The sequence below is a fragment of the Salmo salar genome, unplaced genomic scaffold (genome assembly GCF_965601325.2).
Source record: "Salmo salar unplaced genomic scaffold, fSalSal1 ptg000245l, whole genome shotgun sequence".
NCBI lineage: Eukaryota > Metazoa > Chordata > Actinopteri > Salmoniformes > Salmonidae > Salmo > Salmo salar.
In genome coordinates, this window is record NW_027675337.1 from 41,642 (window position 1) to 56,241 (window position 14,600).

The 14,600-nt window shown below is 52.9% G+C and overlaps 1 protein-coding gene across 2 annotated transcripts in view; it reads left to right on the forward strand.

Annotated features, from left to right (window-relative positions):
• LOC106596094 (neurocalcin-delta A) overlaps nt 1–14,600 on the forward strand; it is a 55,779-nt gene that overhangs the window by 26,540 nt on the left and 14,639 nt on the right. For both annotated transcript variants that reach the window (XM_082971283.1, XM_082971282.1), the window contains exons 2-3: nt 9,538–9,939; nt 12,267–12,372. In XM_082971283.1, the coding sequence (XP_082827409.1) occupies nt 9,562–9,939; nt 12,267–12,372 (484 nt within the window). In that variant the 5' untranslated portion in view covers nt 9,538–9,561. The remainder of the gene's footprint in view (nt 1–9,537; nt 9,940–12,266; nt 12,373–14,600) is intronic.

Sequence of the window (14,600 nt, forward strand, 5' to 3'; positions counted from 1 at the left end):
ATATCATGTTACCAGAAGGTTTCCGCTACTCCAGAAATCCCACTCCACCCAAGTGCAGCTTGTAGTAACCTTAACACACCCCACTCCCCCCCCACTAACCACCAGGCCCCACTCTCCCCCCCCACTAACCACCAGGCCCCACTCTCCCCCCCCCCACTAACCACCAGGCCCCACTCTCCCCCCCACTAACCACCAGGCCCCACTCTCCCCCCCACTAACCACCAGGCCCCACTCTCCCCCCCCCCACTAACCACCAGGCCCCACTCTCCCCCCCCCACTAACCACCAGGCCCCACTCCTCCCCCCCACTAACCACCAGCCCCCACTCTCCCCCCCACTAACCACCAGGCCCCACTCTCCCCCCCCCCACTAACCACCAGGCCCCACTCTCCCCCCCCCCACTAACCACCAGGCCCCACTCTCCCCCCCACTAACCACCAGGCCCCACTCTCCCCCCCCCACTAACCACCAGGCCCCACTCTCCCCCCCCCCCACTAACCACCAGGCCCCACTCTCCCCCCCACTAACCACCAGGCCCCACTCTCCCCCCCACTAACCACCAGGCCCCACTCTCCCCCCCCCACTAGCCACCAGGCCCCACTCTCCCCCCCACTAACCACCAGGCCCCACTCTCCCCCCCACTAACCACCAGGCCCCACTCTCCCCCCCCACTAACCACCAGGCCCCACTCTCCCCCCCCACTAACCACCAGGCCCCACTCTCCCCCCCCACTAACCACCAGGCCCCACTCTCCCCCCCCACTAACCACCAGGCCCCACTCTCCCCCCCCACTAACCACCAGGCCCCACTCTCCCCCCCACTAACCACCAGGCCCCACTCTCCCCCCCACTAACCACCAGGCCCCACTCCCCCCCCCACTAACCACCAGGCCCCACTCTCCCCCCCACTAACCACCAGCCCCCACTCTCCCCCCCACTAACCACCAGGCCCCACTCTCCCCCCCACTAACCACCAGCCCCCACTCTCCCCCCCACTAACCACCAGGCCCCACTCTCCCCCCCACTAACCTCCAGGCCCCACTCTCCCCCCTCACTAACCACCAGCCCCCACTCTCCCCCCCACTAACCACCAGGCCCCACTCTCCCCCCCACTAACCACCAGGCCCCACTCTCCCCCCCACTAACCACCAGGCCCCACTCTCCCCCCCCACTAACCACCAGGCCCCACTCCCCCCCCCACTAACCACCAGCCCCCACTCTCCCCCCTCACTAACCACCACTCTTCTCCCCCCCCCCCACTCTCTCAGTGCATCAGTGAGTCACTACAAGGGAGAGTTGAGAAAGTACTACTCCTCCCTCTCTCCCTACCTCCTCTCTCCCTCCATACCTCCTCTCTCCCTCCATACCTCCTCTCTCCCTCCATACCTCCTCTCTCCCTCCAGATCCTCTCTCCCTCCGTATCTCCTCTCTCCCTCCAGATCCTCTCTCTCCATACCTCCTCTCTCCCTCCAGATCCTCTCTCCCTCCATACCTCCTCTCTCTCCCTCCATACCTCCCTCTCTCCATACCTCCTCTCTCTCTCCATACCTCCTCTCTCTCTCTCCCTCCAGATCCTCTCTCTCTCTCCCTCCAGATCCTCTCTCTCTCTCCCTCCAGGGCCTCTCTCTCTCTCCCTCCAGATCCTCTCTCTCCCTCCAGGGCCTCTCTCTCCCTCCAGGGCCTCTCTCTCTCTCCCTCCAGGGCCTCTCTCTCTCTCCCTCCAAATCCCCTCTCTCTCTCCCTCCAGATCCTCCCTCTCTCTCCCTCCAGATCCTCTCTCTCTCTCCCTCCAGATCCTCTCTCTCTCTCCCTCCAGATCCTCTCTCTCTCTCCCTCCAGATCCTCTCTCTCTCTCCCTCCAGATCCTCTCTCTCTCTCCCTCCAGATCCTCTCTCTCTCCCTCCAGATCCTCTCTCTCTCTCCCTCCAGATCCTCTCTCTCTCTCCCTCCAGATCCTCTCTCTCTCCCTCCAGATCCTCTCTCTCTCTCCCTCCAGATCCTCTCTCTCTCTCCCTCCAGATCCTCTCTCTCTCTCCATACCTCCTCTCTCTCTCTCCATACCGCCTCTCTCTTCCTCCATACCTCCTCTCTCTCTCCCTCCAGATTCTCTCTCCCTTCATATCTCCTTCCTCTCTCTTTCCTCTCTCCCTCCATATCTCCTCCCTTCCTCTCTCCCTCCATATCTCCTTCCTCCCTCTCTCCCTCCATATCTCCTTCCTCTCTCTTTCCTCCCTCTCTCCCTCCATAACTCCTCCCTTCCTCTCTCTTTCCTCTCTCCCTCCATATCTCCCCCCTTCCTCTCTCCCTCCATAACTCCTCCATATCTCCTTCCTCTCTCTTTCCTCCCTCTCTCCCTCCATAACTCCTCCCTTCCTCTCTCCCTCCATAACTCCTCCATATCTCCTTCCTCTCTCTTTCCTCTCTCCCTCCATATCTCCCCCCTTCCTCTCTCCCTCCATAACTCCTCCATATCTCCTTCCTCTCTCTTTCCTCTCTCCCTCCATATCTCCTCCCTTCCTCTCTCCCTCCATAACTCCTCCATATCTCCTTCCTCTCTCTTTCCTCTCTCCCTCCATATCTCCCCCCTTCCTCTCTCCCTCCATAACTCCTCCATATCTCCTTCCTCTCTCTTTCCTCTCTCCCTCCATATCTCCCCCCTTCCTCTCTCCCTCCATATTTCCTCCCTCCAGATCCTCTCTCTCTCTCAGGGTGTTTCTACGGCTTATCAATGGTCTCTAGTCTGTGCTGGAGGTTTCCATGGCAACTACTGAGAGAATCAGACAGCAGCTTAAAGGTCTCCAGAAGATGTGTATCTCTCTAGAGGAGGAGGAGAGGTCCTAACAGGTGTACTGTGGGATGGACAGTGTATCTCTCTAGAGGAGAGGTCCTAACAGGTGTACTGTGGGATGGACAGTGTATCTCTCTAGGGGAGAGGTCCTAACAGGTGTACTGTGGGATGGACAGTGTATCTCTCTAGGGGAGAGGTCCTAACAGGTGTACTGTGGGATGGACAGTGTATCTCTCTAGGGGAGAGGTCCTAACAGGTGTACTGTGGGATGGACAGTGTATCTCTCTAGGGGAGAGGTCCTAACAGGTGTACTGTGGGATGGACAGTGTATCTCTCTAGGGGAGGAGGAGAGGTCCTAACAGGTGTACTGTGGGATGGACAGTGTATCTCTCTAGAGGAGAGGTCCTAACAGGTGTACTGTGGGATGGACAGTGTATCTCTCTAGAGGAGAGGTCCTAACAGGTGTACTGTGGGATGGACAGTGTATCTCTCTAGGGGAGGAGGAGAGGTCCTAACAGGTGTACTGTGGGATGGACAGTGTATCTCTCTAGGGGAGGGGAGAGGTCCTAACAGGTGTACTGTGGGATGGACAGTGTATCTCTCTAGGGGAGGAGGAGAGGTCCTAACAGGTGTACTGTGGGATGGACAGTGTATCTCTCTAGGGGAGAGGTCCTAACAGGTGTACTGTGGGATGGACAGTGTATCTCTCTAGGGGAGAGGTCCTAACAGGTGTACTGTGGGATGGACAGTGTATCTCTCTAGGGGAGAGGTCCTAACAGGTGTACTGTGGGATGGACAGTGTATCTCTCTAGGGGAGAGGTCCTAACAGGTGTACTGTGGGATGGACAGTGTATCTCTCTAGGGGAGAGGTCCTAACAGGTGTACTGTGGGATGGACAGTGTATCTCTCTAGGGGAGAGGTCCTAACAGGTGTACTGTGGGATGGACAGTGTATCTCTCTAGGGGAGAGGTCCTAACAGGTGTACTGTGGGATGGACAGTGTATCTCTCTAGGGGAGAGGTCCTAACAGGTGTACTGTGGGATGGACAGTGTATCTCTCTAGGGGAGAGGTCCTAACAGGTGTACTGTGGGATGGACAGTGTATCTCTCTAGGGGAGAGGTCCTAACAGGTGTACTGTGGGATGGACAGTGTATCTCTCTAGGGGAGAGGTCCTAACAGGTGTACTGTGGGATGGACAGTGTATCTCTCTAGGGGAGAGGTCCTAACAGGTGTACTGTGGGATGGACAGTGTATCTCTCTAGGGGAGAGGTCCTAACAGGTGTACTGTGGGATGGACAGTGTATCTCTCTAGGGGAGAGGTCCTAACAGGTGTACTGTGGGATGGACAGTGTATCTCTCTAGGGGAGAGGTCCTAACAGGTGTACTGTGGGATGGACAGTGTATCTCTCTAGGGGAGAGGTCCTAACAGGTGTACTGTGGGATGGACAGTGTATCTCTCTAGGGGAGAGGTCCTAACAGGTGTACTGTGGGATGGACAGTGTATCTCTCTAGGGGAGAGGTCCTAACAGGTGTACTGTGGGATGGACAGTGTATCTCTCTAGAGGAGAGGTCCTAACAGGTGTACTGTGGGATGGACAGTGTATCTCTCTAGGGGAGGTGGAGAGGTCCTAACAGGTGTACTGTGGGATGGACAGTGTATCTCTCTAGGGGAGAGGTCCTAACAGGTGTACTGTGGGATGGACAGTGTATCTCTCTAGAGGAGGAGGAGAGGTCCTAACAGGTGTACTGTGGGATGGACAGTGTATCTCTCTAGAGGAGGAGGAGAGGTCCTAACAGGTGTACTGTGGGATGGACAGTGTATCTCTCTAGGGGAGAGGTCCTAACAGGTGTACTGTGGGATGGACAGTGTATCTCTCTAGAGGAGGAGGAGAGGTCCTAACAGGTGTACTGTGGGATGGACAGTGTATCTCTCTAGGGGAGAGGTCCTAACAGGTGTACTGTGGGATGGACAGTGTATCTCTCTAGGGGAGAGGTCCTAACAGGTGTACTGTGGGATGGACAGTGTATCTCTCTAGAGGAGAGGTCCTAACAGGTGTACTGTGGGATGGACAGTGTATCTCTCTAGACGAGGAGGAGAGGTCCTAACAGGTGTACTGTGGGATGGACAGTGTATCTCTCTAGGGGAGGGGAGAGGTCCTAACAGGTGTACTGTGGGATGGACAGTGTATCTCTCTAGAGGAGGAGGAGAGGTCCTAACAGGTGTACTGTGGGATGGACAGTGTATCTCTCTAGGGGAGAGGTCCTAACAGGTGTACTGTGGGATGGACAGTGTATCTCCTCTCCAGTCTCTGTCCATGTCTCCTCTCCAGTCTCATTACTGATGAGAGACATGACCTCTGGCAGAGAGAGAGAGACATGACCTTGTGTGCGGCTGCTCGGCCATGGAAACCCATTTCATGAAGCTCCCGACCAACAGTTGTTGTGCTGACGTTGCTTCCAGAGGCAGTTTGGAACTCGGTAGTGGAGTGTTGCAACCGAGGACAGAGGATTTTTACGCGATTCGGCGCTCGGCGGTCCCGTTCTGTGAGATTGTGTTGCCTACCACTTCACGTCTGAGCCGTTGTTGCTCCTAGAGGTTTCCACTTCACAATAACAGCACTTACAGTTGACCAGGACAGAAATTTGCCCGAACTGACTTGTTGGAAAGGTGGCATCCTGTGACGGTGCCACGTTGAAAGTCACTGAGCTCTTCAGTCAGGGCCATTCTACTGCCAATGTTTGTCTATGGAGATTGCATGGATGTGTGCTCGATTTTTATACACCTGTCAGCAACGGGTGTGGCTGAAATAGCCGAATCCACTAATTTGAAGGGGTGTCCACATACTTTTGTGTATATATAGTTTGTTTCCCATGCCAATAAAGCACTTTGAATGGAACTGAATTGAGAGATGACCTCTGAATCTCGCAGAGAGAGAGACCTCTGAATCTCGCAGAGAGAGAGACCTCTGAATCTCGCAGAGAGAGAGACCTCTGAATCTCGCAGAGAGAGAGACCTCTGAATCTCGCAGAGAGAGAGACCTCTGAATCTCGCAGAGAGAGAGACCTCTGAATCTCGCAGAGAGAGAGACCTCTGAATCTCGCAGAGAGAGAGACCTCTGAATCTCGCAGAGAGAGAGACCTCTGAATCTCGCAGAGAGAGAGACCTCTGAATCTCGCAGAGAGAGAGACCTCTGAATCTCGCAGAGAGAGAGACCTCTGAATCTCGCAGAGAGAGAGAGACCTCTGAATCTCGCAGAGAGAGAGAGACCTCTGAATCTCGCAGAGAGAGACCTCTGAATCTCGCAGAGAGAGACCTCTGAATCTCGCAGAGAGAGAGAGACCTCTGAATCTCGCAGAGAGAGAGAGACCTCTGAATCTCGCAGAGAGAGAGAGACCTCTGAATCTCGCAGAGAGAGAGAGACCTCTGAATCTCGCAGAGAGAGAGACCTCTGAATCTCGCAGAGAGAGAGACCTCTGAATCTCGCAGAGAGAGAGACCTCTGAATCTCGCAGAGAGAGAGAGAGATGACCTAGCAGAAAGAGAGAGATGACCTAGCAGAAAGAGAGATAGAGATGACCTAGCAGAGAGAGAGAGAAAGAGAGAGAAAGATGACCTAGCAGAGAGAGAGAGAGAGATGACCTAGCAGAAAGAGAGAGAGAGATGACCTAGCAGAAAGAGAGAGAGAGATGACCTAGCAGAAAGAGAGAGAGAGATGACCTAGCAGAAAGAGAGAGAGGGGAAACTCACTTCCTGTTGCAGTAAATGTCAGAGAGTGCCTCCCGAGTGGCTCAGTGATCTAAGACATCGCAGTGCTGTGCCACTAGAGATTCTGGGTTTGAGTCCAGCCGGCCGCGACCGGGAGACCCATGGGGCGGCGCACAATTCGCCTCTCCCGAGTCCGTACTGGAGTTACAGCGATATGAGACAAGACAGTTAACTACCCAATTGGATACCAGGAAATTGGGGAGAAAAAAGGGGCTATTTTTTTAAAGTTTTTTTTTAAAGGAAATGTCAGAGACGTTGTGATATGAGACAGACTTTCCGGCCGCTGAGAGGACGATGAACACATTCTCCTGACGACGTACTCCCCTACTCTGCAGCTGTCTGGTACAAACAGTTGAAGTCGGAAGTTTACATACACCTTAGCCAGTTATTCACAATTCCTGACATTTAATCCTAGTAAAAAAATCCCTGTCTTCGGTCAGTTAGGCTCCCCACTTTATTTTAAGAACGTGGAATGTGGTCCCATGGTGTTTATACTTGCGTACTATTGTTTGTACAGATGAACGTGGTACCTTCAGGCGTTTGGAAATTGCTTCCAAGGATGAACCAGACTTGTGGAAGTCTATAATTTTTTTTGTCTGAGGTCTTGGCTGATTTCTTTTGATTTTCCCAGGATGTCAAGCAAAGAGGCACTGAGTTTGAAGGTAGGCCTTGAAATACATCCACAGGTACACCTCCAATTGACTCAAATTATGTCAATTAGCCTATCAGAAGCTTCTAAAGCCATGACATCATTTTCTGGAATTTTCCAAGCTGTTTAAAGGCAACTTAGTGTATGTAAACTTCTGACCCACTGGAATTGTGATACAGTGAATTTTATAAGTGAAATAATCTGTCTGTAAACAATTGTTGGAAAAATTACTTGTCATGCACAAAGTAGATGTCCTAAGCGATTTGCCAAAACTATAGTTTGTTAACAAGAAATTTGTGGAGTGGTTGAAAAACGAGTTTTTAATGACTTCAACCTAAGTGTATGTAAACTACCGACTTCAACTGTAGTAGACCTTCTTCAAGCCCTTTCTCTAGAGCTGCACTGTGTCAGGTCTCAGCTCTGTCTGGTACATAGTAGACATTCTTCAAGCCCTTTCTCCAGAGCTGCACTGTGTCAGGTCTCAGCTCTGTCTGGTACATAGTAGACCTTCTTCAAGCCCTTTCTCTAGAGCTGCACTGTGTCAGGTCTCAGCTCTGTCTGGTACATAGTAGAGACCTTCTTCAAGCCCTTTCTCTAGAGCTGCACTGTGTCTGGTCTCAGCTCTGTCTGGGACATAGTAGAGACCTTCTTCAAGCCCTTTCTCTAGAGCTGCACGGTGTCTGGTCTCAGCTCTGTCTGGTACATAGTAGACCTTCTTCAAGCCCTTTCTCTAGAGCTGCACTGTGTCAGGTCTCAGCTCTGTCTGGTACATAGTAGACCTTCTTCAAGCCCTTTCTCTAGAGCTGCACTGTGTCAGGTCTCAGCTCTGTCTGGTACATAGTAGAGACCTTCTTCGAGCCCTTTCTCTAGAGCTGCACTGTGTCTGGTCTCAGCTCTGTCTGGGACATAGTAGAGACCTTCTTCAAGCCCTTTCTCTAGAGCTGCACGGTGTCTGGTCTCAGCTCTGTCTGGTACATAGTAGACCTTCTTCAAGCCCTTTCTCTAGAGCTGCACCGTCTCAATCACTTAGGAAGTTGATGAAGTTGGGTTTGGAGCTGAACTTAGCTAGTGTGTCGTGTTTCTCTCGAGCGGTAAATCACTTATGAGCTTTGTTAAGTTGAGTTTGTTTATGAAGTGTGTCTTGAAGTGCTGAAGTGGTGGATTATGGGGATTAACGTCTCTGGTCTCATGGCGAGGAGGGAGCCAGGTAGCTTTTAGCGGTGGCTTATGACTCATCGCTCTGTTATAGTTCTGTAGTACGATGGCAGCACCTTTCTCAGTCCACTCAGCGTGTTCTCAAGGCAAGCTAGGCGTTCAGTAGTGTCTGTCTCCCCAAGGCAAGCTAGGCGTTCAGTAGTGTCTGTCTCCCCAAGGCAAGCTAGCGTTCAGTAGTGTCTGTCTCCCCAAGGCAAGCTAGCGTTCAGTAGTGTCTGTCTCCCCAAGGCAAGCTAGCGTTCAGTAGTGTCCATCTCCCCAAGGCTAGCTAGCGTTCAGTAGTGTCTGTCTCTCCAAGTGTTCTCAAGACAAGCTAGCGTTCAGTAGTGTCTGTCTCCCCAAGGCTAGCTAGCGTTCAGTAGTGTCTGTCTCCCCAAGGCAAGCTAGCGTTCAGTAGTGTCTGTCTCTCCAAGTGTTCTCAAGGCTAGCTAGCGTTCAGTAGTGTCTGTCTTCCCAAGGCTAGCTAGCGTTCAGTAGTGTCTGTCTCCCCAAGTGTTCTCAAGGCTAGCTAGCGTTCAGTAGTGTCTGTCTCCCCAAGGCAAGCTAGCGTTCAGTAGTGTCCGTCTCCCCAAGGCAAGCTAGCGTTCAGTAGTGTCCGTCTCCCCAAGGCAAGCTAGCGTTCAGTAGTGTCTGTCTCTCCAAGTGTTCTCAAGGCTAGCTAGCGTTCAGTAGTGTCCGTCTCCCCAAGGCAAGCTAGCGTTCAGTAGTGTCCGTCTCCCCAAGGCAAGCTAGCGTTCAGTAGTGTCTGTCTGCTGCATGGAATATTCCATCACTTCAGACATAATATGTTTGGTTACATTGAGCATGTGAACATTCCTGGGCACAGTGAAGTACACTTCTCCCTCGTTCCACCATGAGGGATCCTCAGAAGTATACAGGCACAGCGGTGGAGAGATACTGTTCTGATAACTAACTAGTCTTTTAATGAAGCTTTCTGTGATATGCAAACAACCAAACATACGTTTTTGGGTCCTTTTTTTCTTCTCCTGTGTCATGTAGGATGGTGCATCTCTAATTTCTCTGTATAGCTGTTATCATCTTCGTCTTCAGTACTAGTGGACATCTTTCCTCTCCCCTTTCTCAGTTCCTCTCTCTCTCTCTCTCTCTCTCTCTTTCTTCCAGCTGTTACTATAGTAACCACCAGCCATGGGGAAGCAGAACAGCAAACTCCGCCCGGAGGTGATGCAGGATCTGCTGGAGAGCACGGACTTCACAGAGCACGAGATCCAGGAGTGGTATAAGGGCTTCCTGAGAGACTGCCCCAGCGGGAACCTCTCCATGGAAGAGTTTAAGAAGATCTACGGTAACTTCTTCCCTTACGGAGACGCCTCCAAGTTCGCGGAGCACGTCTTCCGCACCTTCGACGCCAACGGGGACGGGACGATAGACTTCCGGGAGTTCATCATCGCTCTGAGCGTCACGTCGCGGGGCAAACTGGAGCAGAAATTAAAGTGGGCCTTCAGCATGTACGACCTGGACGGGAATGGATATATCAGCAAGTCTGAGATGCTGGAGATCGTACAGGTGAGGCAGGAACAGAGAGGTGGGATTTGTAGTTCTGGTGTGAGTTATTTTGTAGGCACATTATGGACGGGAACAGACACATGAGGATGTCTGAGATGCTGGAGATGGTACAGGTTGAGGCAGGAAGAGATACATGGGCATGTCAGAGATGGTACAGGTGAGGCAGGAAGAGATACATCAGCATGTCAGAGATGGTACAGGTGAGGCAGGAAGAGATACATCAGCATGTCAGAGATGGTACAGGTGGGGATTGACCTTCAGTAGTGTTGACCAACTGGTTGTCCTCTGTAGCATGGTTCATGTTGACTGATTTATTTGTTGATCAGCAACATGATCTTACTGTTGGATTTCACTCCTGTACAAACTACATCTAAAATGCTCAGGCTACCTACACGTACCGATGTCTACTGGTCCCAGACCAGTCCTAGCTCCCAGACCAGTCCTAGCTCCCAGTCCCAGACTAGTCCTAGCTCCCAGTCCCAGACCAGTCCTAGCTCCCAGTCCCAGACCAGTCCTAGCTCCCAGTCCCAGACCAGTCCTAGCTCCCAGTCCCAGACCAGTCCTAGCTCCCAGTCCCAGACCAGTCCTAGCTCCCAGTCCCAGACCAGTCCTAGCTCCCAGTCCCAGACCAGTCCTAGCTCCCAGTCCCAGACCAGTCCTAGCTCCCAGTCCCAGACCAGTCCTAGCTCCCAGTCCCAGACCAGTCCTAGCTCCCAGATCAGTCCTAGCTCCCAGTCCCAGACTAGTCCTAGCTCCCAGTCCCAGACCAGTCCTAGCTCCCAGACCCAGACCAGTCCTAGCTCCCAGTCCCAGACCAGTCCTAGCTCCCAGTCCCAGACCAGTCCTAGCTCCCAGTCCCAGACCAGTCCTAGCTCCCAGTCCCAGACCAGTCCTAGCTCCCAGTCCCAGACCAGTCCTAGCTCCCAGTCCCAGACCAGTCCTAGCTCCCAGACCAGTCCTAGCTCCCAGTCCCAGACCAGTCCTAGCTCCCAGACCAGTCCTAGCTCCCAGACCAGTCCTAGCTCCCAGACCAGTCCTAGCTCCCAGTCCCAGACCAGTCCTAGCTCCCAGTCCCAGACCAGTCCTAGCTCCCAGTCCCAGACCAGTCCTAGCTCCCAGTCCCAGACCAGTCCTAGCTCCCAGTCCCAGACCAGTCCTAGCTCCCAGTCCCAGCTCCCAGTCCCAGACCTGTCCTAGCTCCCAGTCCCAGACCAGTCCTAGCTCCCAGTCCCAGACCAGTCCTAGCTCCCAGTCCCAGACCAGTCCTAGCTCCCAGTCCCAGACCAGTCCTAGCTCCCAGTCCCAGACCAGTCCTAGCTCCCAGTCCCAGACCAGTCCTAGCTCCCAGTCCCAGACCAGTCCAAGCTCCCAGTCCCAGACCAGTCCAAGCTCCCAGTCCCAGACCAGTCCTAGCTCCCAGTCCTAGCTCCCAGTCCCAGACCAGTCCTAGCTCCCAGTCCCAGACCAGTCCTAGCTCCCAGTCCCAGACCAGTCCTAGCTCCCAGTCCCAGACCAGTCCTAGCTCCCAGTCCCAGACCAGTCCTAGCTCCCAGACCAGTCCTAGCTCCCAGTCCCAGACTAGTCCTAGCTCCCAGTCCCAGACCAGTCCTAGCTCCCAGACCCAGACCAGTCCTAGCTCCCAGTCCCAGACCAGTCCTAGCTCCCAGTCCCAGACCAGTCCTAGCTCCCAGACCAGTCCTAGCTCCCAGTCCCAGACCAGTCCTAGCTCCCAGTCCAAGCTCCCAGTCCCAGACCAGTCCTAGCTCCCAGTCCCAGACCAGTCCTAGCTCCCAGTCCCAGACCAGTCCTAGCTCCCAGTCCCAGACCAGTCCCAGCTCCCAGTCCCAGACCAGTCCCAGCTCCCAGCTCCCAGTCCCAGACCAGTCCTAGCTCCCAGTCCCAGACCAGTCCTAGCTCCCAGTCCCAGACCAGTCCAAGCTCCCAGTCCCAGACCAGTCCAAGCTCCCAGTCCCAGACCAGTCCAAGCTCCCAGTCCCAGACCAGTCCAAGCTCCCAGTCCCAGACCAGTCCAAGCTCCCAGTCCCAGACCAGTCCAAGCTCCCAGTCCCAGACCAGTCCAAGCTCCCAGTCCCAGACCAGTCCAAGCTCCCAGTCCCAGACCAGTCCTAGCTCCCAGTCCCAGACCAGTCCTAGCTCCCAGTCCCAGACCAGTCCTAGCTCCCAGTCCCAGACCAGTCCTAGCTATTATTCTCCAGGATATCTGTGTGTTTATTCTCCAGGATATCTGTGTTTTATTCTCCAGGATATCTGTGTGTTTATTCTCCAGGATATCTATAACATGGCATCTGTGTGTTTTTATTCTCCAGGCGATCTATAAGATGGTGTCGTCTGTGATGAAGATGCCAGAAGATGAGTCTACTCCAGAGAAGAGAACAGAGAAGATCTTCAAACAGATGGACACCAACAGAGACGGTAGGTCTCATCTCATCCACCTCCAACACATTACAGCCTACAGTGGCAGCCGATAGTGGGAGTGGGAGTGTACTGGTATAGGGTATACCGCCCCAGCTATTGAGAAGCCGATAGAGGGAGTGTACTAGTATAGGGTATACCGCCCCAGCTATTGAGAAGCCGATAGAGGGAGTGTACTGGTATACCGCCCCAGCTATTGAGAAGCCGATAGAGGGAGTGTTAGTGTACTGGTATAGGGTATACCGCCCCAGCTATTGAGAAGCCGATAGTGGGAGTGTATTGGTATAGGGTATACCGCCCCAGCTATTGAGAAGTCGATAGAGGGAGTGTACTGGTATAGGGTATACCGCCCCAGCTATTGAGAAGCCGATAGAGGGAGTGTACTGGTATACCGCCCCAGCTATTGAGAAGCCGATAGAGGGAGTGTTAGTGTACTGGTATAGGGTATACCGCCCCAGCTATTGAGAAGCCGATAGTGGGAGTGTATTGGTATAGGGTATACCGCCCCAGCTATTGAGAAGTCGATAGAGGGAGTGTACTGGTATAGGGTATACCGCCCCAGCTATTGAGAAGCCGATAGAGGGAGTGTACTGGTATAGGGTATACCGCCCCAGCTATTGAGAAGCCGATAGAGGGAGTGTACTGGTATACCGCCCCAGCTATTGAGAAGCCGATAGAGGGAGTGTTAGTGTACTGGTATAGGGTATACCGCCCCAGCTATTGAGAAGCCGATAGAGGGAGTGTATTGGTATAGGGTATACCGCCCCAGCTATTGAGAAGCCGATAGAGGGAGTGTACTGGTATACCGCCCCAGCTATTGAGAAGCCGATAGAGGGAGTGTTAGTGTACTGGTATAGGGTATACCGCCCCAGCTATTGAGAAGCCGATAGAGGGAGTGTATTGGTATAGGGTATACCGCCCCAGCTATTGAGAAGCCGATAGAGAGAGTGTACTGGTATAGGGTATACCGCCCCAGCTATTGAGAAGCCGATAGAGGGAGTGTATTGGTATAGGGTATACCGCCCCAGCTATTGAGAAGCCGATAGAGAGAGTGTACTGGTATAGGGTATACCGCCCCAGCTATTGAGAAGCCGATAGAGGGAGTGTACTGGTATAGGGTATACCGCCCCAGCTATTGAGAAGCCGATAGAGGGAGTGTACTGGTATACCGCCCCAGCTATTGAGAAGCCGATAGAGGGAGTGTTAGTGTACTGGTATAGGGTATACCGCCCCAGCTATTGAGAAGCCGATAGAGGGAGTGTACTGGTATAGGGTATTCCGCCCCAGCTATTGAGAAAATGCCACACGCTGGTCTTTCAATACTGTCAAAACTATTTATTTGAAGATTTTTTTATACAAATGTGAATGTTTGTAGCTTCTTTTTAAGTTAATACCTGCAGTCCAGTACGTTAGGAGATAAATCAGATTGCATTCTTCATTTGACCTGGTACATTATTTTCTGTTATGAAGCTTAACGTAGTTCCCCAGTCCAGGCGTTTGTTTGTAAATGGCACAATGGGAGACTCTTCAGTCCACAGCGTTCTATATCTACCGTCAAGTCTCTGTTGTACGGCGCACCTGAGGTGATGAACTTACAGCTAAATGTTTACCATCTGGTGTCTTACAACGGCTTTCTGACATAACTCATCCAGAGCTCTTTGACTTATCTGTACAGCTGCCATTTTGTCCCTTGTGCTTCCTACTGGTGTTTATTTCCTCCTCCGTTCTTCTCCCCTCTGCTCCGTGTGGACATGCTGCTGTTCCTCCTCCGTTCTTCTCCCCTCTGCTCCATGTAGACATGCTGCTGTTCTTCTCCCCTCTGCTCCATGTAGACATGCTGCTGTTCTTCTCCGTTCTTCTCCCCTCTGCTCCGTTTACACATGCTGCTGTTCCTCCTCCGTTCTTCTCCCCTCTGCTCCATGTAGACATACTGCTGTTCCCCCTCCGTTCTTCTCCCCTCTGCTCCGTGTGGACATGCTGCTGTTCCTCCTCCGTTCTTCTCCCCTCTGCTCCGTGTAGACATGCTGCTGTTCCCCCTCCGTTCTTCTCCCCTCTGCTCCATGTAGACATGCTGTTCTTCTCCCCTCTGCTCCATGTAGACATGCTGCTGTTCTTCCTTCAGAAAAGCATCACAACTTTGTTCATTTGCACAATTTCTCTTTCACTTGTAAATGTCCACCTTCACCATAAATTACATCTGGTAGATACTAGCTATGCTGGTATAACTT